Raw genomic sequence first — 27,209 nt, forward strand, 5'->3', positions numbered from 1 at the left:
AGATATATTTTTATTCATTTGATTTAACCATGATCAGTAAGTCGGTCCTTCATATGTTGTTCATATTCAAAGTTCGGTCAAAATTACCATTTTACTCTTGTAATACATCTTGCTTCTTAAGACTACACTGATCCACTAATGAACAATTGGTTTATGGTTCTACTAACAAACCGAGTCTCTCTCAGTCATAGAAAGGGCGGAGCTCCTTGTTCAAGACTAGGAATCAGTACTTAAGGGAACAACCTATCTACTATTCCTGAAATCGGGTAGGAGTGAATTTCATCTTGCAAGACTATGTTTCCAGCTATCTACCTGGTCTTACCCTTAAAATGGGAGGCTTATTGAGTAGTGATATTGAGTCACTCTCACCCATGCAGATTAAAGGATAATCCCAAATAAACAGAAGTTCATAATTAGCTCAGGATTGAGAACAAGTTACCTTAGGTCATCAGATTGAAATAGTAAGTCTTAACAGTGAACGACAACGTTTGATCCTGTCTTATGCAAACATATTTTGCATAAGATGCCTCCACTCGCATGTCTCCATATCAATGATTTCGGGATCACATCTTTTGTATCAAATACAAAGTAGGTCGCATCCACAATATCCTTAGGATAAGGTTCCCAACCCTATCCTTATACTTATAGACTATTTTGGTTATATACTCAAACATAATCCTCTTTTATGTCTCTACATAAAGTTTAAATATTCATGTTATAGCGAGGGGTTTGTTAGTTTATTAGATTTAGGCTTTACAAGTTCAATTTACACATTCAATAACAATTGTATTGAATTAACCTCAATAACATCTTATTGCAAATAAAATATGTTTAATGTTTACAAACTGTGAGTTTTAGGACATACAACCCAACATGGATCAAATAAATATCTAAAATCTGCATAACCAACTAGATCAAAATTTTAATTATTTGAATAAAACAAACTCATATCGATCGTTCCTTGGAGATAACGGATATATACCTAATTCCATTCCAATGTATTTTTGTTGGAAAAGAACTATATCTAATTAATAAATTTACTGAAAAATGCAATTTTTGGTCTTGTATTATTAGCAAGATACATAAGTGCACCAATTGCACTAAGATATGGTACTTCAGAACTAAGAAGTTCTTCATTATCATCTCGAGGTCGAAATATATTGTTATTTACGTCCAGTGAATGAACTTTCATTGAAATATTTAATGGATGTATTTTGTCCACCTAGAATCTTTTCAGAACTTTTCCTGTATAAATTGACTAATGAACAAATATACCATATGCTAAATGCTCATTTTGCAAGCTAAGACAAAAAAAAAAATCAAGAACTTTCATCTCAAATTCTTTCTTAAGATATTCTATTATCTTTGAAAGCTCTTCGGGTTACAGTTTAATAGCAAATTCTGACTTTGATTTCTTTATAAAAACTCACAGACATATTGGATTATTTTGATATCCTTCTTTCAAAAAATTTTCTCTCAAGTGATTATACCACATTCGTCCTTATTGTTATAATCCATATAGTGATCTCTGTGACTTTATTGAATACAATTCCCAAGAATTTGATTTATATGTTTCAGGTACCTTAAATCCTTTTGGAATTCTCATATAAATATCATTATCAAGAGATCCATATAAGTATGTCGTAACTACATCTATAAGATGCACGTCCAGACTTTCATACACAATCGAGCCAATTAAATATCTTAGTCTAATTGCATCCACCACTGAAAAATATGTCTCATCATAATCAAATCAGGTATTTGTGAAAAACCATGTGCAACTAGTCTTACTTTATATCTTGTGACCTCATTCATTTCTTTTTCTCACAAATGCTTGTTTGTATCCCAACGGTTTGACACCTTTTGGTGTTTGGACTACTAGTCCAAAAATTTGATGTTTTGAAAGTGAGTTGAATTTTGCCTCGATTGCTTCTTTCCACTGAAGCCAATTTTTTCTATATCGATGTTCTTCAATAGATTTTGGTTCAGGATCCTCATTTTCATATATAATATCAAGAGCAACATTATATGCAAAAATATTGTCAATAATTATATTAGTTCGGTTCCATCTTTTTCTTGTCATGACATAGTTTATTGAAATCTCATCATTATCTTTAGTTATTTCATAGTTTATTGAAATCTCATTATTATCTTTAGTTATTTCATAGTTTATTGAAATCTCATTATTATCTTTAGATATTTCACCTTCCTCATTAGTCATGTAAATGATTTCTTCATGGGTATGTACATCCTCAATCAAGTCTTTTTGAATGTTAATTATTTTTCTTTTACGAGGATTTTTATCTTTGGAACTCACTAGTATATCATGCTTCTGGCATGTTCCAAATTCATTAGTGATAACTTACTGTGTTGGGATATCAATTTTCAATGGAACATTTGCAGCTGGTGTATGTGACTTAGTTACTTTCTTTGCATTTATAAATGCATCTGGTAATTGATTTGCTATATTTTTCAAATGAATTATTTTTTGAACTTCAAATTTACATTGATCTATATAAGGGTCTAAATGAGACAATAATGATGCATTTCATGTAATTTCTTTTTCTAACTTTTGAATTCCTACCCCTAATATTGGAAAATTTGTCTCATTAAAATGACAATCAGCAAATCATGCAGTAAATACATCACCCATCAGATGTTCAAGATATTTAATAATTGATGGGAAATCATATCCAATATATATTCCTAACCTCCTTTGAGAACCCATCTTAGTGCATTGTTGTGGAGCAATTACAACATATGTTGCACATCCAAAAATTCTCAGATGAGAAATATTTGGCTCGTGGCCATAAGTTAATTGTAATGACAATTACTTATGATAAGCTACTGGCCTAATGCGTACAAGTGATGCTGCATGCAAAATAGCATGCCCCCGTACATATGTAGGAAGCTTGGCTCTCATAAGAAATGGTCTAGCAATTAACTGCAAATGTTTTATAAATGATTATGCTAAAACCATTTTGTATATGAACATGAGCTACATGATATTCAACACTTATCCCAATTGACATACAATAATTATCAAAAGCTTCGGATGTAAATTCACCAGCATTATCAAGACAAATGGTCTTAATTATATAATAAAAAATGTGCTCTAAACTTAATTATTTGAGCTAGTAATCTTGTAAATGCATGGTTTCAACTTGATAATAAGTACATGTGTGACCATTTGTTGGATGTGTCTATTAATACCATAAAATACTTAAATGGTCTATTTGGTGAGATTAATAAGTCCACATATATCACCATGAATTTGTTCTAACAATGTAGGTGATTCAGTTCCTACTTAGTTGGTGATGGTCTAATTATTATTTTGCCTTGAAAGCAAGCATCACATGATAATTCATTAGATCGAAGAATCTTTTGGCTCTTCAATGGGTGTCAATTTGAATTTTCAATAATTCTTCTCGTCACTATAGATCTTGGATGACCTAATCGGTCATGCCAAGTTGTAAATATATTTGGATTAATGAACTTTAGGTTCATTATGGCATATGCTTCAACTACTCGTATATGAGTATAATATAATCCAAAAGATAAGGCAGACAACTTTTTCAGTATACGTTTTTTATGTGAGACAATAGATATGATATAAAGATATTCTATCTCATTTTTTTCTATCAGTCTCAATATGATAACCATTGCAACGTATAACTTTAAAACTTAGAAGATTTTTTTTATTGACTAGAGAATAATGCATTGTCAATTATAAATTTTGCTCATCTAGGCAAAATAATTTTTTTTTTTTTCCAAATTCTCCAATCAGGTTTGCACTTTTGATATTGTATTTACTTTTGTTTCCAACATTTCAATTTGGAAAAGTTTTTTTTACTTGTAAGTATTGTGTGTGGAATTACACTGTCTACTAGACATAGAACTTCTTTCATTTTTTAATCACCCAACATATGAAAAAGATCCAAGTTTCTTCATTAAAAAAATAATTACAACAAAGAAAATATCATTTAATATACAAAAGTTAACATTTACTAAGAGAGAAAAAAACATGAAGATGAATAAGAAAAACAACAACATTAAGTCTAGATATTTTCAAAGTCAAAAGAAACATTTGATGTTCCATTGACTGTGTCGATCTTCACTTCAATACATTCAAAGAAGTCCACTACATCCAAATTTGTCATATGGGATGGGTCAAATATATCATTATACTAATATGCAAAATTTGCTTCCACATTTTTCCTTTTTTTCTTCAGGGAAGCTTGATATAGATTAACTAAGTGTTTTGATTACGAAAATACATAACCAATGCCCAATCATACCACATCGGAAGCATTTTATCACCTTTCGAATTCTCATCATGTGGAGTTTTTCCTTTATGATCACCATTTCATGTGGTTCTCGGATGATTATAACGTCCACCACGAGAAGAAAAATATTTCTTCATCTACCATGGTCACAACCTCAATCACAATCACGACCTCAACCATGATTATTATTAAATCCACAACATTCACTTCAGGGAATAGTGTTGCTCCAATTGATCGAGATTTGTGATTATTCATCAATAACTCGTTATTTTATTTGGCCACAAGAAGACATGAAATTAGTTCATAATACTGTTTAAAACATTTATCTCGATATCGCTGCTACAGGAGCATATTCGAGACATGAAATGTAGAAAATGTCTTCTCTAACATATCAACATCAGTAATTTTCTCTCCGCATAACAATAATTTCAAACTAATTTTAAATAATGTGGAATTATAATTACTTACTGATTTAAAATTTTGTAGTCTCAATGAATCCATTCATAACGAGCTTTAAGAAGAATAACTGTTTTTTTATGATCATATCTCTCTTTCAAAATTTTCCATAAGATATAGGGATCTTTTATTGTAAGATACTTCATTTTCAATCCCTCATAGAGATGATGACGAAGAAAAATCATAATTTTTACTTTTTCCTGACTGGATGTCATATTTCCTTCTTTAATTATTTTTCCAAGGTTCATAGCATCCAAGTGGATTTCGGCATCGAGCATCCATGATAAATAATTATTGTCATTAGTGTCAAGGGCTGCGAATTCTAACTTCGTAAGGTTTGTCATGCCAACACTGTCACAAAATATTGTACTTATATTAGAAATTTAATATGTACTAATATGCAAAATAACATTTAATTTATTAATTATAAAGAAGATGGAAAAACGACATACCTTTAGGACCTACCTTCAGCGGGAGAAGTGAAAGAAGCTTGTGTTGATAACATATTGTAAAATTGAGGAGCGAACAACGAGAACACAAATATGGAGATAATATAATATAATAATAATATATATAATATATAAATAACAAAAAAATATAAAATAACAAAAGTGAAATTATGAAAATTGCTCCATTCTCCACTAATTTTCCAATTTTTTTGGATTCCTCACCAATATGCGTATCTCTACAAAATTCACCAAATGTCATTGTTTATATGCAATTTGGTAAGAGTTAGATTACATGAATACTAATATTGTGTAATTGTGAGACACATGAACAATACATAGGGTAATACGAGTATGACACATGTGCTTTGGACACTAAGCATGAGCATCTATATTACACTTAATTTTTATATTTATAACATTTTTAATTTTTTTTTTCCTTTTTGTTAAAATTTTGATCAGCCTAATATGCACTCAAACATTGTTCGTGGTAATAATGTATCATTCTTTGGCCAAATAAAAAGTGTGGAATATAATTTAGTGAGATGGGTAAAAATTATTTCTACAAGGAAATTGAAAGCTTTTAACCTTTTTTTCTTTTTCTTACAATGGTTTCTCAAGTCGCTTTATGGCTGTATTGTAGTTATGTAATTTAGTTTTTAGATGAGATATTTCTTAGGAATTGTGTGGTTTAAGGTTTTATAAATGTATATAAATAAAGAATGAGAATAGAATATATGAGAATCAAAGATGTTTGTGTATGGTTGTTCATAGAAAATGTTATTAGAATTTTGTGAATAAAAATTATGCTTGTATTTAATTTATGAAATTAAGCATGAAAATCTTATATAATTTTAATAGATTAACTAATTAAATAATAAGTATCTTTAATTATATAAATAAAAATTAATTAATTAATAATTAATAATTTTAATTATAGATATTTAAAAATTGAGTCATTTATAATTAAAATTAACTAATTAATATATTTAAGAAACGTGATACTAATTATAATCTAATATTAATCATTTTTTAATTAATTAAGTTCAACATTAGAAGTTTTGATTTTAATAAATAATATAAGAAAATATATTTTAATAAACAATGTATTATATAAAAAATGCAAAGAAGATAAAACTATAATATATGAGTAAAGAATATTAAAAAAAAGTTTTATAAATATAATATCTTAATAATGAATGGAGTAGTATAAATTAATCACAATAAATAAGTAACTAATTATAAATAATCAATAATGATTAATCTTTACAAATAATTGCTTGATTATTAAAAAACAATAAAGTAATCATTTATTACCGTTGAAAAATAAATTTGTGTACGAACTAAATTTAACTAATCTTAATTTACTAATTACATATATTTAAGATATTGTTAGCTAATTAATTAATCATTTATGTAAAAAAAATTGTATTCATTTAAAAAAATTTGTTGTAAAAATAAATTAAACAAATATTCTAATAAATTATCATTGATTTGTTGTAAAAATGTTAATCTTGTTAAATTAATATTAATTAATTATATTTCAAATGAAATTATATATAAAATGAAAGACATATAGAGATGGAAAAAGAGAAAATTCACTGTTTTGAAAAAGAATAGAAAATCCATTTGTGAGAAATGAAGATATCTGAAAATAGGTTATTCTCATACATAGAGTTAAAATTGTGAAATAAATATGAGATTTGAATGTCTGTATGAATTCTCATGTTGAAAACCTTTCACTAAATAATCTTGAGAGAATAATAGTTATTCCTTCTCGCTAATATGTGAGTTATTTTAAGGTGATAATAATATCAATTAAACACTTATCCAAAAGAAATTACATCAATTTAATCATTACACGGATTAAATAAGCATGCTACTTGTAATCAATTTTGTAATTAATGTTTAATAATCAATAGGGTTGATTGAAATGGAAGCTATATGAGGTAGGATAGAATAATAACGCGTAAATGCTTTTAATTAACCCAAACACAATTAAATTAATTAAGATACTTTCGACTAAGAGGTGTTTGAATCCTCTCGCTCACAAACTAGAACTACATAATAATAATAATAATAATAATAATAACCACAACTAAATATTATGTGCATGGTAATTAGTGTGATTCTAACCATTTATTTTAAAATAATAATAATAAGTGAATTGATTTGGATTCTTAACCTAATTTTTTTCTTTGGAATATGTACAATAATTTTGTAAAAACAAAATTATCTTCCTCAACCATGTATTTAGTCATCAAACAGAAGAAAGTACATTGCTTTCGTTATTTTGATGGAGAGTATGATATTATTAAAGTACCATAATTTAAGATGTATTTGAAATACATTTTCACGTATTTAATTTAAAAATATTTTTTTAAAAAAAAATAAAATGTTTGACAACCCTTTAGAATATGTTTTAAAGTGTATTTTAAACCATTTTTATCTGAAGAGTTTAAATAAAAAGTGAGTTTTTTTTTTTAAAAATTAAATCAATTCAAATGGACCTAAGCTGACATAAAGTATGATATTTGAATTTTTCACTATAATATTATTAAAGTTGATGGCTCTTAACAAAATAATGATAATAATAATAAAATAATAAATAAAGTTTATGATTTACTAAGGATAATAAAGTTTCTTTTGATTTTTAATGGTGTCTACTAATTTTGTCACGCCTTTTAATAAAAAGTAGTGTTTATCTTTTTGTTAAATATTGAAATCCTTACAAAAAGTACATGGCCCATAATTTTAGATAATTTGACGTGTTAATGGAATAATCTATATAGAGATTCTTTTAACTGGCCACCAAATGAACTAATTTCAACGTTAATGTATTTTAAATTACTTTAATTCAATTAAACCATGTTGTGATTTTTTAATACAATAAATATGGAATATGGAGTTTAAATGTTTGACCTCAATAGGAATGATACATGTAAAAAAGTTTATTCTTTTACAAAGATATTATATTGTTAAAAGAAGAGAGGAACCTCATCGTTTGAGGTCAAGGCACACACAGACACCACAAAAACAAGTAAACGAAACAAACACAAAATTCAACCATATGTCAAGATAAAGCATACACGACTCAAGGGAGAAGGTCCCAAGGAAAAGAGGCTGATTGAACTCATAAGAGAAGTTCCAAGCCATTGAGAATAACAAGTAAACTCCTCAAACCGATCATCCAGAATAAACACCCAAGGGAGGACACAAGTTAGCACCATAAAACTCGTATTACGCTCACGTCAAACATAATAAATAACAGTACACCAAACAACTCCCTAGATCTTGCGTATTAGTCGATTATCGACACTAAAATGACAAATCTAATTGAGCTCCGTATTTCTATGTGAGATTTTATGAAAACATCATACCAATTATGGTTAAGTTATATTTATATTTGATGGTACATTGTCATTATCAATATAATTTCTTCATCTATTTCGTTGTTATTATGTAACTATATTAATTAGATTTAAATAATATATATAGATTATTTGTGATTTTTTTTTCTTTAACATAAAGATTAAATTAGTAGGGCCAATGCTTCGTTTGCCCTTTAGTGTGGATGTGCTTTTCACATTAAAGCTTGAAGAAATGGTTTCATGTTTGGATCAAGCGCGTTAGTTAGTATTTGGTAGTGAGGAATTTACAACTTGAAATAAATATCTTTTAAACTTTTAAGTTTTATAAAAATCACATTTGTTAGATTTAAAATCAAAATAAAAATACATTCAATCACTCAAGATTAATTTATATTTTTAAATGTAATTTTTATGTCATAAAAATTGAGTTGAATTATTAAAAACATGTTTAGATTGATTTTAAAAACAACAAAAATGATTTTAATCATTTTATAATTACTTTCAAACATGTCTTTGATCAATTAGTGTCAATCCGTTATCTTGTTCCCTACATATTTGTTCAATTATCCCTCTAATTACAAATAAATAAATGATGAACTAAAAACAATGATTACATTACTGAAATATCAATGTTTAACAAACTTACAAGTGATTTTTTTTTTATAATAAATTTAATACGAATGAGTTGAGTTATCATTTTAACGTATCAAATTTTTAAATGAACATATATCTTAATTTGTTGTCTTGTTTGGAAATAAAATGAAGTAAATCGTATTATAAAAACTAAAGCGAATATAATTTTGTTCAACAATCATACATCAACATTAATGATCGTCATCTTTAAAATAAAATAAAATAATAGTCATCCTTGGACTACTCTTGCAAATTATAAAAATTATAAATATCCACAAAATAGAAATCAAAGAAAGGACCAAAGAAACGAATCATTAAAAATAAATGGCATATGCGAAAGTGAAAAGTACTTCATCATTTCAGATCTTACATAAAGCAAACAAATGTTCGCGACAATTGGGAAATTTGACGGTTCCTCCACGCAAGAAGCAATAAAAAAGAAAAATATATATATATTGTTAGTTTTATTTTGAATTTCGATTATCCTTGAATTTAAAATTTTGCACTTTTAGTCTTACATTTTTTAGACTATCCAAATTGAGTCGTTCGTTTGGTATTTGAGATTGACAAATAGAGTGACCCGTCGTCATGCTCATTATTTGATATATAAGGTTTTATCTTAAAACCAATTAACAATAAGAGAAGTAGTTCATCTATTTCATAAGGAGTGTGAGATCCTTGATTTTTTCAACGTGAGATTCTCAACAGTGTGGGGTGTCTTTTGAAAATTATGAGATTAGTTTTGTAAATCTATCTTCTTTCTTCTCTGAAAAAGTTGATGGAGATTCTCTTAATTTGTCTAATTGGTTCTGCTGTGCTATATCATATGTGAGGAGGCATGTATATCGGTCTTTGCTGATTTTCTTTTATAATTTTCACTATTTTTTAGTTTGATTTTAATTTAATCATTTAGTTTCAAAATGTTATAATTTTACATTTGATATTTGAGTTTTGTTTATAATTAATTAAGTTTCACAATTTTCATCACCCTTAAAACTAACATAAAAAAAAATTCACTTAATAATTATTTTAAATAAATTAATAGACATAAATGTCAATTACTAGACGTGAGTATTTAGTGAAAAATCAAGATTAAAAATGCAAATCGTGAAGTTTAAAGACCTAATTAAAACATAACTCAAAACTCAAGAGTAAAATTGTAATATTTTGAATCTTAGGGATTAAATTGAAATCAAATCCAAAACTAAAAGACCATAAATGTATTTTCTTTTCCAAAAGAAAGTGAGATACAGAATGACTAAATTATAATAAATACCCTTGACCTTTGTATTTGCTTAAAAAACACACATGTATTTTTAAAAAGGGAAATTTGGACCGATGACCTAAAATTTGGGTCCATAATGCCAAATGACCCCCTTTTAATATATATATATATATATATATATATATCAATTGACCCTTCACTGATGTCATCACGATATGAGATTACAAAATTGTCCTCCCTTTTGTCTCATATACGATATCCCTCTCTTCAAACGTAACGGTCGTCTTAAAAGGTGTCGCTCAAAACTTTTGTGTGAAAGTGTTGCTCAATCTCGCTTTGCAAAACCATCATCCACCTGCTGCCGCAACCAAAGCTCTTGGGTAAATGAATTTAATCTTTTGTTGTGCATGTTGTATGTGTGTTGTTTCTGTTTAGGTTTCGTTAGGTTGGAATCGGTCGACACGTTCTATAGGTTTCAAGGTTTAATAATCGATCACATCTGTTTTTATTTTGGGTTTCGATGTGTTCTACATGAGTTGAGGATGAAGACGATATAGTTAGAGTGAGATAAGGTGAGAGCAAGTTTTGGGAGAGCAATATAGGCGAGAGCAAGATCAACGAGATGGACACTAGGGAGAGCTAGATCAACGAGAGTGATATGGGCGAGAGCGGGACAATCTAGAGCAAGATCGACGAGAGAATAATAGGCAAAAGCGAGACAAGCGAGAGCAATTATAGCGAGACTTTAACAGTATATATTGTTATTAAGTTTTTTTAAGAACCTATTAAATGATAGATTGAATGTTCATATCATGCAGGAGTGATTTAAGATTCAAAAGCTTTGAAAATACGTGAAGTTGATAGGTTTCCAGGGCAAGTAACGAGTCTGGCCCACATTGTAAATGCTAACAAGATTGTGAAGGAGAAGCTTACCAGAGGGTGGTTAGAAATGTTCAAGAGAACAGTTTTTGGGCGATTTTTAGTCATTGACCTCATATTCAACAACCCATATATCCACCATATGTTGTTGAGGGAAGTGAAGAAGTAGAGAGCGGACTCGATCAACTTCTTTGTTAGAGGAAAGGTCGTCACATTTTCGAAAGACGATTTTTTGTTGATTACTGGTTTGTGACGGTCCCCTACGCGAGTTACTCGGAGTGAGAAGTCCTCACAAGAACTTGCAATGAAGTACTTTGGTAATCGGTTGACTTCATACACACTCTGCAGACAGGCATGTTGATCCTTTTGTATATTTGTACCTGTGAAGTATTGATAGCTCAATATCAAGTTTGGATGGTTGTGTATCGAACCTTAAGGAAGACACAAGAGATATCAAAGCACAATTGTCAGCCACTATGTCTCTGTTACAGTCTATGAAGGATTCCACGGTGTTTGAAGCAACGAGGTCACCCACTCCACAAATAGGCCACGATGCCACTAGGTCACCCATCCCTCCTCTATCTCGGTCACCCACCAACCTCTACATAGGCCACCCATCCAGTATTTGCCTAGGTCACCCTCCTAGCCTCTACCTATGTCACCTGTCTTACCCCTACCTCGGTCACCCATCCAGCCTCTACCTAGGTCACCCACCCCACCTTTACCTCGATCACCTAACTTACCTATACAACCTGATACATCCACCTCACCCATTCCTCTTCTACCTGCAAAGTCTGATATCACGACCTATCATTCTTCCACCCACAGAGCCTGATACCACATTCCCATCCATTCCTCACCTTGATACCTCAACCGTTGCCTTTTCCACTATCCTTCCACCTCCAGATACAAGTAGAGAGGACATTGAACCTCTACTTTCTAAGAAACAATGTCTGTTGGAGCCACCGCCTATCACACAGTCTAATACCATACATCTTGATTCACTGGTATGATTATTATGTGATTAGAAAATCTCTTTCTTCATATTTTTTTATTCGACATGTTCACCATTTTGTTATATTTATGTAGGTTATAGTCGAGAGTCGAAAAATCACTTGTAAGAGAAAGACTGTTGATAAGTACATACCTCCGACCGAACCAAAAAAGAAAATAATAAAACAGAAGGAAAGTAAGGTATAATTACCTTTGGACTGTCCATCGATTAAGTTCCCTCTCCCTGGAGTTCCTGCGACACTATTTAAAGTGATGATCCAATACTCCTTGGCGCATGAGGTTCCATCTGCTATATTTACGGAAATGATGAATTGAATTGCTAATAGAATACATACCACGAGCTACAAGAAAATGCATTTTGGCCATTATCCAAGTCATTTTTTTAGAAATTGACCGAACCAAGTTCATGGGTTGAGTGTGATATAAGTTTACGATCCTTGTCCTTTTCTACAATTAAATACAGTGAACTCATCTCTTCTAACATATACCTTATTCTGGATGTAGGCTCTAAATATTATGTTTCGGTTCGTAAAAGATAAATTTTACAAATGACCAGACATGTGCATGAACAAGTTCACCATCTTGCCAATTGGAATAATTGTAACCATTTACTGCACTTGTGAATAGGACTACGCTGGTTGATTATTACGTGCTTTTAATGTTGAATTCGCTATGTAGGGTTGCCTTAATGCTCAAGATGGGGTCTACAAATAGATTAAAAATAAGTCGACATTGCACGTTTTCGTAGTATGTGGGGAAGAAGAAATGTATAAAGATTATGTCATGGGTAAATTCGACGTCAAGTGGTCAGATGTAGATTTTGTAAAGACAACGAAAAACATTGGTGAACATTGGGTATTGATTGCATTTGACCTAAATATATGTTGATTGTTCATATTCAATTCACTATCGTCCATGACATCAAAGAAGAAGCTAGAGTCTTGCCTTGAACCATTGACTTACACCTTACTATCGCTCTTTCACTATTGTGACTTCAAATGTTGGAAGTTGGACATAGAAACATCCCGTTGGAAAATATCCCGACCTACTACTACGAACACACAATACAAGTCGCTAGATTGTGAAATATTTGCAATCAAATTCTTAGAGCATTTGGTGACGGGTAGTGATCCTTCTGTAATCACTCAGGAGAAGATGAGTGACTATAGGTAAGGGTGTGCACGATTCGATTCGGTCCGATTTTGGACCAAACCATGAACCGAACCAAAGTCCACGGTTCTCAAGTAAACAGAATCGTGGAAACCGATTTCCATCGGTTTTAGTTCTTGAACTGAACCAACCTGAATCAGTTCAGGTTGATTCGGTTCGGTTTATAACCAATGTTTTTTTTTTTAATTAGACAAAAAGATTGGGCTTATGGGCTTATGGGCTGATCAATATTACTTAATATTTAATAATACTTTTACTTAATATAATTTAATAAATATTAATATATAGGGTTGGTTCGGTTCTTCGATTTTGGTTGGTTTCTGCACACCCCTAACTATAGGATGCAGTTGGCATGTTTGCTATGGGCGAACACTCCATATTATTGATGTATATTTTACATGTAATGTATATAAATCTCAATGTAATTTTACATGTGATGTATATAAATTGTCAGTGTAGTTTTACTAACATGTTAAGTAAGAGAGAGTGAGATTAGCGAGAGTGATACTAAGAGAGAGTGAGACATTTACAGAAATGATGATAAAGAGATATAAACATGTTAAGTAACGTTACTAGAGAGAGGAGATTAGCGAGAACGACACTAAGAGAGAGCGAGACATTTACAGAAATGATGATAAAGAGATATAAACATGTTAAGTAACGTTACTAGAGAGAGTGAGATTAGCGAGAGTGAGACTAGCGAAAGCGACACTAAGAGAAAGAGAGACATTTATAGAACAAGTCGTAAAAAGATATAAACATGTTTACTAACATTAATATAGAGAGCGAGATTAACCAGAGCGACACTAAGAGAGAGCGAGACATTTACAGAATGCGTCATAAAGAGATATAAACATGTTTAGTAACGTTACTAGAGAGAGCGAGATTAGCGAAAGCGACACTAAGAGAGAGGGAGATATAAACATTTGGATCTCGACCAACTTTTGTACATAGAGCATACAGTGAGGATTAAAAGTGGCTCATGAAAATCAAACTTGACCAACATTTGAATCATTTTGACTATGTTCAGTATGTTGCCCGGACATGAGCGGTTCACTGTAGTTTTGTCAATTATGCCCATAATTCCCACACCTACCACATTTTATTTGTCTGCAATGTTCTTCTCTCGATGGTATTCTTCGTATTCTTTGTCACCTGACCTGTACCACTCTTCTAGAAGGTGCAACATTCTTTTCTACATATCTTGGAGATCTCTTCCATTCAGATATGTGGCCGAGAAGATTTAAAGGCTCTGCATCAGCCATAAGGGAGTCAACACTATAAAATAAACTGCAAAGACTTCAAATGGGGATGTTTCATTCCCGGGCAGCCACAATTGCATGTGAATATGGGATACCGAGTGAGTCAAATTCCTTACACGTGCATTCCTTTGTATGAAGGTTCAAAATATCGTCAAATCGATTGTCCCACAAATGGACTCTATAACAATCAATCGGCTCAAGTCGATATCATCTGCCCTTATCACACTCACTTGCTAATCAGTTTTCACAGTAGTCCGAGTGTAACTTTGTTCGAGATGACCAATAATTTCTCCATTCATAAAACCATGACTGGATGAGGCCTCGAACATGTTCCAATAAGCACATTATGGGCAACTATAATTATTCTTTAGTCAAAGAATTAAAAACACTCTGTACTATTGGACGTCATGTTGTTGTATCTTCGTTCTGTTTAGTAACACTTACCCACCTTTCAAGATTGATATCCTCCAAATATTTTGTTACAATACCATCTTGAAAACTACGAAGTTGGTCCCAATGTGCTTGGAACTCTGACATGTGGAATGCCTGGCTGTATCCATGAACATCTCAACAACCATATTGTCTTTCAAGTTTGAAATAATATTATTTTCTATGTGGTACGTGCACAATCCATGAAATACCGTAGGAAAAACTGCACAAATGGCATTGCCAATAGATACCGCCTGATCGAACACGAACACCAAATTAAAGGGTTTTCCAATGGCACACTTTAAATTCGACATAAACCATTTCCATACTCGATCAGTTTCATTGTCCACTATGGCATATGCTAGTGAGTATATTTGGTTGTTACCGTCCATGGAAATGTCGACCAACATGGCCTCTTTGTATTTCCCTTTTAAATGCGATCCATCAACAATTATCACAGGCCGATAACTTGAAAAACCTCTAATACAAGGCCCTAATGCCATAAACATGTACTTGAAATGCACATCACTTTCAAGTTCGATTTCAAACCTTGTACCTGGATTCTCGATTTTTAACGCTTCACCTTAAGCATGTAAAACGGCATATGACTCTTGTGGAGTACCCCTAGCAAGAGCATAAGTGGTTTTCCTTGCATGTCATTGCTTATTTATGGTCATGATTCAAAATTCTAATAGAACATGTGTGCGATCGCATATATTTTGTGAACTTAAATATATCACACCCTGAGATTTTCACTGCACGAAGGCTCCACTTACAATTCTCCCCAATACATTTGACAGTGAACAAAGACTTACTTGACTTCCTTACCTATATTCAAAATTATTGTTTATGGATAGAATAGACAATCTCATTTTTAAGTCACTCTTACTAAAAAAAGTTGACCAACTTCAACATCTGTCTCAGATAAGGAGGTACTAGACATAATCAATTATCCTCTATGATATGAAGACATGGAATTCAATCCTACTGATCTCTCATTAACAGCCACTACAGGTCCACGCATCTCTTAGGACCACAACCTATAGAATTCAATCTTATTGATCTCTCATTTTCAGCCACGAAAGGATCACGCTCTTTTGAAGGACCATAATCCATAGAATTCAGTCCTATTGATTTCTCATTACTAGCCATAAAAGGATCATGTTCTTCTAAAGGACCAAAATCCATTGAAGTTAATCCTGCTGATCTCTCGTTACCAAGTATTGACTTGCTAGAATTGATGCTAAAAAGATATGTTATGCTATGCTCGAAATGATGCGATATTACTTCTAGATATGCGTTAATTATGAATATTCTTGTAGTATTCCATGCGTTGTCACAAGTTTCCTTACGTTGGAACCAAGTGTAATTCCACCGCAAGTTTCTCGGTGTGATCTGAGGTCGAACACAGGGACTTTTTGAGGTTATTATGAATATTCTTGTAGTATTCCATGGTATGTTTGTGATATATGCGACTAGGTTTTTCAATCTTTAAAGAGTGTTTTGTACAAGTATATAAAAGTGTGGTAAAGTAAAGGAAAACAGTAAACAAATGCGATAATAAAATAAGTACAGTAAACCTAAACTAGATGATACAAGATACAGACTTCATGATACAAAATGCTGGGGTCCAAGTTGGCTTGAAGGTTATGCAAATAACATAGAATGCGACGACAAGTCTTATGTACGACACAGAAAGACAAAGATAACTAATATAAACAGCGCAAGTTTCTTAATTGCGTTGAAGCTATAAGTTCAGTTCCGTTTTTCTCTTGGCGTACACCTTTCAGTGATCGGCCGTGCTCTCACATGTTTGTGGTGAAACAGAGACGAACATACTGAATGCAAGGTTGCTTCCATGTCTGGAAGTACTACTCGCTTTAGTTAACACATTCTTCTAACCTTCTCTCGATAGATTAGAATGGCATATTTACTTCTGCTCTCACAGGTGAAGATGTCGTCTAGCATGTCTTAGCTAAACGCGTTTACCTCTTTAACACAAGTTAAGTACTCATTTAATTCATATTAACTACCAGGGGATTAGGAAGACATCATGGAGAAAGTGATTAACAGAGGAACGGAAGTAGAGAGAAAATGGGATATGAAGCAATCGAAACATTTAATATATCTATTAAGCGTTTGATACATGGTATGAATGAAGAGATAAAGAAGGTGAGATACAATGAGGAAAAGAGATAGAACAGATACAAACAAGCGCCAACATCTTGGCACTGATTCGGGTGGAGATCTGCTTTCCGGATTGGATGGATCATATGGATGGATGAGCTTCCCTCTCAAGCTTATTCAACTGGTAGCAGGGTTTTCAACACAGAGCTTCTCGGCGGGTATTTGGCAGAATAGAACTGAGACTCACCTCTCGGCCTTATCTTGTCTTCTTCCCGGATTTCTTCAGTTATGCACTCAACTCAGCCTTTCCTCTCAACACTTTAGTAGAAATTAGCCCCATATCCAATAGCATATTTTTTTCTGAAATTTATGGGGTATTTATAGGTGAGGATCTTTGATTCCGACCTTGTGGTCCCCACTTGTTATGAAAATTCTGAAGATGGAAGGATATTATTCCTTCTGTTATGCAATTAGACTGTCAATTCTGCACAATCGTTAGTTGTACACGTGTCTCAATCCTCCGCTTTTGCGTTGCTCAGCTATATCTTTCGATTGTGAGTTCGCATGCGGTGTTGTTTTTATTACCACATGCGGTTGAAAGTTAGCTTTGGATCGACCGTCGCATTACGCCATCATTGCGTTAATCGTCTCTTCATTGTTGATTGACGGGCCCATTGTGACAGAGATGCGTTGATTAGTTCTTTTTTAGCCTTGAGCGTAAGCGGTGACTCGGTTTCCTGCAAAACAGATTAAAACCTCATTTTCTTCCATCTTAAAAATATTAGTGGGTGTAATTGCGATAATTTATAATTATTGTATTTCGAAGCTAATTTTCATACAATTGGCACATATTTATTCTCTTTTGGCCGCAATATCTAGATAAGACAGTATAAATAACTTGTATTTCTACAAGTTATCACCAAGCACAAGTCTGTTACATTGAGTTTCTCTTTTCAAGTTCCATGGATAGTGTCGTCATTGTCTATTGATAATGTTGATGGCTACATGTTCGTAGACAATGAAATATCATTCTCTTCTCGATTAAGCTCATATGCTTCTTCGTATTGTTTGTCTACCCCCGTATCATCATAACTCATATTTACATTTCCATCATGGTTCGATTTTAGCATTACAAATAGTTGAACTCTACAAAGATCTTTCCGAAAAAGAAGGAAGCGAACATCACCATCGTTCCATATGTACTATGGAAGGTCTTCATAGTCAAGCTTATATTTAGCTCTCATGATAACATCAAACTCTGAAGAACTTACATTTGTAACCCTATAAATGTGGCCTTAAGTTCTTTGTACTTCAATGTAATAGACACAATAATTCCTGTTAACTCGCCTCCAATATATAAATTTTGGTTCTCATCCCAATCACTTTCGCATCGAATTAGTAGACACTTTTCTGTCATCCTACAAAGCAAGAGAACATTTTTCATTAAGTTGTACAAGCAGATGAATATCGTCTAATACACGTGGATCTCTCTCATTGTTACTCTCTTTTGCTCTTGCTCTTGTGACTCTCATTGTCGCTCCTTCCCGCTCTCGCGCTATCGAGCGTTCTTGTTGTCGCTCTCTCTTGCTCTTTCTCTCAAAACCTTAAACCCTTGGTAATAATCGTTGTCGCTTTCGTTATGCTATTTTCATACCTTTTTTGAGACCACATTCCAACAAACACCAATGAAACCACATTCTAGAAAAGTTCGTTCCTTATGCAAAACCCGTTCTAAAAATTCCGTTTGGTTCTGAAAAACTTTGTTCAGGAAAACCTCGTTCAATAAATCTCCGTTCAACAAAATCATAGTTCGAATGAAGTTTAGATTTTAAAGAATTCACCATTATATGTTTAGCGTGTTAACGATTTAATATTTTAAACAGATGATTTCGTGAAAATTGTCAAATCATTCGTACACCGACAAACAATCACACCATGATGGAAGAGAGACAGCGGGAGCGAGACCAATTTCATGAGGAGCAATTCCTGTTATAATGATGTTAGCGGAGGGTCGATTGACATTTTTTTAAAAATGGGGTCATTTGGCATTATGAGCCCAAATTTTCCTTTTAAAAGCTACGATATTACTCTTAAATTTATGGTGGTTTCAAAACTATGATTGAAATAAAAAAATCTTTATAATTTGAGTTAGAACTACTTGATGATGATCTCAAATAATCTGTTGATCTAAATTTTCTTTGTGGATCACTATCTTGAAAGATATTATTAATATACTTAGTATGATATATTTTGGAAACAAACGAAAAAGTTTAAGAATATTTTTTTATAATTTAATCATGAAATTTTTACCAAACATTTTTCAAATTTTAAAAAAAATTAAAAAAATAAAAAGGATCGGAATCCTATCGTGTACTGAAGGAGGGGGATTGGGCCGGTGGATCTCGGAGTATTGACTTTGGGTGGGCCCAGGAAGTAGAAGAATGAGATCGGACGGCTCGGAAGGTCCATGGGTGGTGAAAATCCAAAGGTGGAAAATGAAGGGATGGCATATATACCTGCCTTTCTGACAAAATCGTCCGCTCCAAAAAAGCAAAGGCCCCAACCCCGAAGAAACCCACAGAGAGGTCGGCCAAGTGATTGAGTTTTGTTTGATTGCGAAGAAAAGCATCGCAAAAATTCATACATACATACAGATGATGATCATGAAGTTTCTTCCAGTTTCTTCATTCCTTAATTCCCCTTAGTCAGATTACAATTGAAAATGGCTGTTGCTTTTATCCATTACAAGCTATCAAGCTGTGCGTTGAGTCGCTCCTTTCGCTTGCGATCCAAGTCTGCAACTGCTCCTTCAACCTCCACCTCTTCTTCTTCTTCTTCCTCTCTTCCGCGCTTTTCCGAGCGCCTTTGATGACCATGATCCTCTGTCTTCAACCTTATTCCGGATCTCAGTTGCAGGTCCACTCCCATAACCAGAATCTCGATATCATCCTCAACAACAACGACCCTCGTCATATTCTCCCTTTTCCCGCATGGACCCCGCTGCTTCTCGTCCCGCTGTAGTAATAGACAATGGAACCGGGTACCCTTTACCGTTCTACGGAATACCCAATTTGAATTTCGATTCTCAATTTCATTTTTGTCGGTGTTTGTTGACTACTGCCTCTTTGGTTAATGCTTGCTTTCTCTGACTTTTTGTTTTTGTTGTTTCAGATATACTAAAATGGGGTTTGCCGGCAATGTAGAGCCGTGTTTTATTGTTCCTAGTGTAGTTGCAGTTAATGAATCGTTCTTAAACCAGTCGAGAAACTCGTCAAAAGCAAATTGGCTTGCGCAGCATAATGCTGGTGTAATGGCAGATCTTGATTTCTTCATTGGAGATGAAGCGCTTGCGAAGTCGAGATCTAGTAGTACTTATAATCTTAGCTATCCAATTCGAAATGGTCAGGTTTACAATTGGGATGCCATGGAGCGGTTCTGGCAGCAGTGTATATTCAATTATTTGCGGTGTGATCCGGAGGATCATTATTTTCTTTTGACCGAGAGTCCCCTTACGGCGCCCGAGAGCCGAGAGTATACGGGTGAAATAATGTTCGAGACATTCAATGTTCCAGGGCTTTATATTGCTGTCAATTCCGTGCTTGCTCTTGCCGCTGGTTATACTACATCTAAGGTTGGTGTGTTATTTGAAGCCATTTCTAAATCTTTTTGGACGCAATTTCATAGCACTGGGAAATATAGTTCTTCATTTATGAGATTATAAGCACAATTTATGCAGCTTTTAAGTTTAGAAAAAAGAAAAAGGAAAACTCCAGGAAGCAGTTGCTTGTCCTTGGAGGCTTTCCCTGTAAGGTTTTAGAGTTCATCAAACATGTGGATGATAATAATGGCAATGGACTAAAATAAAAGATAGCATCCATTTATCTTCTTTTAGCGTGGACTTGTATTTTGGTCATGTTTGGGAGTGTTTCTAAATTGGTCAAAATCACTTATGTTAATTTGAAAATCACTTTGAAACATAATTTAATCATCCAAAACCCCTTTATGATGTGAAAATTGCATTTTAAAGTGTAAGATTAAATATTAAATTAATTTTAAGTGATTAACAGATTCTTTGGAGTGATTTTGAACATTACAGGGTGATTTTAACTATTCCAAAATTAGTCCCAAACATGCACTTCTTCTTGCTTTTGCCCTTGTCAACATGGCACACATGCACATACTTTTACTACCATTCCCAAATCACTCAACATGTGTTTGAAGATCCATTGTTTTTATGTATTTGTTTCTGTTGTCATGTCTTTAAAAGAAATCGGTTTGATTGTGTCATCATTTTTACTCATCGCGGATATTATTTAACGTGTCTGTCTATTTCTCGATAATGAATTTATGTTAATCTTTGGGTCATGAATTGACAAGTAGCTTGTCTTAGTGTGAGATGACAGGGGTTGTAGTGGACGTTGGAGATGGAGCTACTCATGTTGTGCCTGTTGCAGATGGATACGTCATTGGAAGCAGCATTAAGTCAGTTCCCATCGCTGGCAAAGACGTGACTCTCTTTGTCCAGCAGCTCATGAAGGTAGGTTGTCTCTCTCTAGGGCTCTTCTTCTCCTGGTTGAAGAATTATACTTTGGTTGTTTGGAGGGTCTAATACAATGCTTGTGGTCAAATCCTGTCCATGTCAATTGCTAATATCTTATCTATTTATCATTGTCCAGCTATTTATTACTGGAAAATTTTAGGAATATGGAAATATTTGGGAGAATTATCTTTCGTTAAGCTTTTCATCATTTGATCCTTATCCATGATTTTTTCTGTTTACTAGTTATCCTACACTATTTATGTGTGCTTCTTTTCTTGTTTGACATCCATGTTGGAGATTCTGATAAGAATTTTTTTGGGAGTGGTATTGATGCTCCAATATCCATGGCTGCCAAGTTTCCTTGGTTAGTTTGTTCTTCCTTACTAAGAAACTTCATCAAGTGGCCCTGTCTCTGGATATAATTAAGTAGTGGCCTATATAGATAGAACTTTCTGGGTAAAAAATGGGGATAATAGGCATTGTTCTGTGATGTTCTGCTTCATTTTTTAATATATGTTGTGCAATATTGTTTTTGAAGTTGCTAACATGAGCATAGCTCAATGGTTAGGTCATTTTGATTCCTCTAAGAGTTTGTAGGTTAACACATCATGTGTTGTAATATTTTTCAAAAGAATATTGTTCTTGAAGTTCAATATTTGTGTACTTTGAGTTTCACATCTTTGTTGTACTGGATATCTTGATATCAGAAGTTACTTAGATCGAGGATATAAGAATGTTTTGAGATTTTTTTTCATTCATGCTAATTTATAAAATGAGCTGTTGCCTATTGATGAGTTCACAAACTCTTGCAATTTACCAATGTTTCATTTAGGAAAGAGGAGAAAATGTACCACCTGAGGACTCTTTTGAAGTAGCCCGAAAAGTGAAGGAAATGTATTGCTATACCTGTTCTGACATTGTCAAGGTTGGAACTTTACTATACTTATTTGATAAGTCTTGGTTGGTAGACAGAAATCAAGACAGCACACTTTTAAGATTTATTTCAATCAAAACTTGGTTGAAAGTAGATAACATGTTTGTCAACCTATTCTTTATTTCTGTTATAGTTTTGGTTACCTTGTCGTTGATTCTCTGCACAGATGATTTGAGGAGGTAGTTTGTGAATTGTTGATTTCAGGAGTTCAATAAACATGATAAAGAGCCAGGCAAGTATCTAAAGCACTGGAAGGGTATTAAACCCAAGACTGGCGCACCATATTCCTGTGATATTGGCTATGAACGATTTCTTGGTCCTGAGGTTTGGTTTTTTCTGAATTGCATGCTTGAGTTAGGCTATGATGATTAGAGAATTATTTTAATTCTGTTGTTCACTTTGCAATTGTAATTATTGTCACCGTAGTGCTGAACTGTTTTGGCAATGTTGATCTACAGGTGTTCTTCAATCCTGAAATTTATAGCAGCGAGTTTACCACCCCTTTGCCTGCTGTAATAGACAGGTGTATTCAGTCTGCCCCAATTGATACCAGAAGAGCGTTGTACAAGGTGAAGTAGTCTTGAAAAAAACTTTCAAGCCTGATTATGATGAAACGATCAAACTGAAGTTGATAGTTATTTCAGCTTAGGAAATGTATTGAATGTCTCTTACCTTGTTTATGTGCATTTTACATTTTACATTTTACTCAGGTTCCAGATGTAGTTATTTTTTTTGAAGATACGCCCTGTTTTATTCCATTCTTTAATTATCAGATTTACTTCATGTACAGTTTTCCGTTTTCTTCTTCTTTACAAAAGCCTACTTCTCTTATTGAATAGATTTGTTGCTTACCTTAGAATATAGTACTATCTGGAGGTTCAACAATGTTCAAGGACTTCCATAGGAGGTTACAAAGAGACTTGAAGAAGATCGTGGATGCCCGGATCCTTGCTTCTGAAGCTAGATTAGGAGGAGAAATAAAAGTGAGAATTGTTGTATGACCTTTTTGTTCCCCTCTTTTTAAACAAGAAACTGGTTAGGTTATTGTATATTTTTTTTTACTGCTGGAAAAGTTACTTAATAATTAATTTATAATTTTCTTGCCTTTTTTTAGTCACATCCAGTGGAGGTCAATGTTGTTAGCCATCCTATCCAGAGATTTGCCGTCTGGTTTGGAGGCTCCGTTCTTGCATCAACTCCTGAGTTTTTTGCGGTACGTATGCTATATCTTTTCTCATATGGCAGTACAATCCTTTTCGGGCAGGATATCAACCATGGTACCTGTTAGGTGTTTTTCTTGTCTGGTGGGTTGGGGAAGGGTACGTTCGATCATTTCTAATAGAGGGAGAAATGAATCTGCTAAGGTTTTGCACCTCTCTTAATGACTGTACATTTGAGCTGTCTTTTGGAAATGGTTGTTCTTTGACATGAGAGCGCCCCAAAGTGTTTGCGGAGTGACTTGTTATCGATAAATTTTCATTTTCAATGTGCTTGGAGAGCCTATCGACAATTCAGCTACTATCTGGTACTTGCATAATGTCTCCTACGAACAATCTGCCAAATGTAGCCTGACCCCGCGCTATAATAGCTGAGTTCACCTAATCAACAAACTTGTTTTGTTTTCTTTGGATGCAGGCTTGTCATACAAAAGCAGAATATGAGGAGTATGGTGCAAGCATATGCCGCACAAATCCTGTTTTCAAAGGAATGTACTGATGCAAAGATCCTTGAGCGTTGGCCTTTGGGTAGTATAGTCCCTGACTTATGTTGGATCAGATGCTTTCCCATTACCCCTTGAACGTGCACCTCAGTTCGGTTCAGTTCGGTTCCATGCTTTGCAGGCTTTTGTAGGGGTGTACATTGGTGGTGTAAAATATGATCATTTTCTGTATAATTTGTACGAAATGTGGTTCATTACTTCAATTCTTTCATTGGGGGCCAGGTTTTCTAAAAGTAGCAATTGGTCCAAATTTAGCTTTCTCATGTAGAGACGGGCGTTGAGGAGTCAACCCTATAGAATCATCAGCATTTCAGTGAATTTTAGATTGAGCTGAATTGCATGTTTTTTTGGCGTTCAGCTCAGGTAAAGTTTTTTTTTTGAAAAAAAAAAGTTTATTTTCTTGTTTGTTGTTTTATGATTGATCACATTTGAAATGCGTAAGACTTGTTTGGTTCACAATTTGGATTCTGATTTATGTTTCTAGATTTATCGAATTCAGCCAATATATTTGGCAGACAATTTGAAATTTGTTTTTGGAAATTGTTTTTGGATTCTATGATCCAAATAGGGTAACTTTCGAAAATAACATTTTTATATTTTCATTGTATTCAGAATTTGAATGTAGGATTATATTAAATAAAAATAAAAACATTTTGAAATAAGTATGTCATGTTATAAATTTAATTAATTTTTTTTTTTAAAAAATAGAATATGTATTATGTAATGTAATTAGGTTACATTTTAAATTTGGTCCCTATTGTTTGGATGAAGTTAAAAGTTATTTCATATGGTTTTAAATTTTAGAAATTAGTTATGGTTTAATGTAACTTCATATATAGTCTCTGTAGTTGGTTAAATTCTCTTAAATAATACCTATAATAGGGACTATAAGCTTTTATCAAACTATAGGGGGTAAATTCTAATTATAAATAATTAGACCTAAATTTTAACTTCCTCCAAATTATAAGGGCAAAATTTTCAATTTATCTTATAAATTATATAATATTACAAAATAAAAGTTATACAATTGTTTTAACATAAAAACATGTTCATAAATAAAATAATAATAATTTATTGTCAACTAATATTTAATGGATGGTTACAACTAGTTTGTAATTATTTAAATTAGAATCCAATTTTTGAATTATGCTATCAAATATATATCGAATACAATTATGTTTTCATTTGATCCACTAGTTTTAAATTTTTGTTTTCAAATTCTTTACCAAACAGGTCATTAATAACCTGAATTGGTTCAAACAAAATATTCTATTGTGTCTGTTTAGTAACTATTTGTTTTTTGTTTTTGTTTTTTAAAATTAAGCCTATAGACAATTACCTCAATCTTCAAGATGCTTCCCTATCTATTTTTCATCAATAGTTTAAAAACCCAAATTTTGAGAACTAAAAAAAAAATAGCCTTCAAAAAATTATTTTTGTTTTTGAAATGTGGCTAATAATTCAACCAAATTTAATAAAGATGCAAATTATCATAAAAAAATATAGATGTAATAGATTTAATTTTAAAAAACTAAAAACAAAAAATGAAATGGTTACCGAATAAAATCTAAATAATTTGTTTGTCACCTTAGTATTCTCTTGTTTTTTATTTTTTGATTTTTGAATTTTGAATTTTTTGATTTTGATTTTATTATTATTTTTGTGTGGCAGATGTATTATTTGTGTTCTTAATTCTTATTAGTTATATTAGTTATCAAGGAAAATTTTAAATTGGTTCGAAAATTCACCATCTGATGGATGTAATATGTAAGGAGTCCATATCTCCACTTCTCTGTGTGATGCATCACTATCATATTTTTTTATATTAATTTTTTACCGGACACTACTAATACTCTTAAACAACCATTGTTCCTTTTTATTTTCAACTAACAAAGCTCTCTCCATCTTTAATTTATATTGTTTTTTATATGTAACTTTAATTTATTCTATTTTACATTTTTCATATTTGATTTCTAAGTCTTCAGAATCCCTTTTATTTTTATTTTTCTTTTATTTTTTCACTACTCACCCCTTATTTTTAACTTTTATTTTCAAAGTAAATTCACTTTCCTCAATTTCCTCACGGGGTGCGACCCGTCATTTCGATTAGGTGGAAAAAGGAAGAGGGAGTGAGAGAAAAAATTCCTTGTGAGCTAAATAGGGACGGGATCATCTCTGCCGGTGTTCCCCGTCCTTACCTTGGTTAGTCTCTATTTATTTATTTAGTATAATTATTTAATGTTATGTTATTATTATTATTATTATGTAATTATTACGTTTAAATTCTAAGTTTGATTGTTTATTGGTCAAAATAAGAATATATTTAAATTGAATGTTTAAATTTAGATTATATATGTGAATAATTTGATTTATATTTATTTTTTTCTACTAAAAAAGTTTAGGTTTTTTAGGCCAAAATTTGAGTAATTTATTTTTAATTCAAATTGTCATGTAAAACTAACCCTGGTAAACAATTTAATGATAGAGTTAATTATTTAATTAAAATTTGCCTACATTAATGATTTAAATTAATTAGTTTTTTTTTTTAAAAAAAAGTAACGAAAAAATTCCCCATGGGGAACCCGATCCTCACGAATTTTTCGTGGGAAATCCCCATGTCCGACCCTTCGAAGAATTTCACGGGGATGGGGAATAAAATGAGGAACGGGGATGGGGGCAGGGAATGACATCCTTGACCCCACCCTGTCCCATGAACA

The 27,209-nt window shown here is 32.5% G+C and overlaps 1 protein-coding gene across 2 annotated transcripts; it reads left to right on the forward strand.

The window, feature by feature from the left end:
* The first annotated feature begins 19,836 nt into the window (after nt 1-19,836).
* Nucleotides 19,837-24,893, forward strand: DIS1 (Actin-like ATPase superfamily protein). Of its 2 annotated transcripts, none has more exons than XR_016530870.1 (9): nt 19,837-20,338; nt 20,470-20,929; nt 21,689-21,835; nt 22,671-22,763; nt 22,977-23,096; nt 23,231-23,341; nt 23,630-23,755; nt 23,887-24,297; nt 24,408-24,893. XR_016530870.1 is itself a non-coding variant. In XM_039037112.2 (9 exons), exons 1-9 carry the CDS (start codon nt 20,289-20,291, stop codon nt 24,486-24,488), a joined length of 1,287 nt encoding a protein of 428 aa, XP_038893040.1. In that variant the 5' UTR covers nt 19,837-20,288; the 3' UTR covers nt 24,489-24,893. The 2 variants fall into 2 exon arrangements, 1 of the variants encoding a protein (XP_038893040.1); XM_039037112.2 differs by having other exon boundaries at nt 23,887-23,985.
* The last annotated feature ends 2,316 nt before the right edge of the window (nt 24,894-27,209 follow it).

Source organism: Benincasa hispida, chromosome 7, assembly GCF_027475165.1.
Source record: "Benincasa hispida cultivar pf3 chromosome 7, pf3_genome.v1.1, whole genome shotgun sequence".
In the NCBI taxonomy this organism is placed as follows: domain Eukaryota; kingdom Viridiplantae; phylum Streptophyta; class Magnoliopsida; order Cucurbitales; family Cucurbitaceae; genus Benincasa; species Benincasa hispida.

Excerpts from the sequence above, each read along its gene's own strand:
- DIS1 (XM_039037112.2), top strand. The coding sequence starts at position 20,289 with ATGGACCCCGCTGCTTCTCGTCCCGCTGTAGTAATAGACAATGGAACC. Across the intron at positions 23,756-23,886 it reads GATTAGGAGGAGAAATAAAA|TCACATCCAGTGGAGGTCAA; the intron begins GTGAGAATTGTT and ends GCCTTTTTTTAG. Across the intron at positions 23,986-24,407 it reads CAACTCCTGAGTTTTTTGCG|GCTTGTCATACAAAAGCAGA; the intron begins GTACGTATGCTA and ends CTTTGGATGCAG.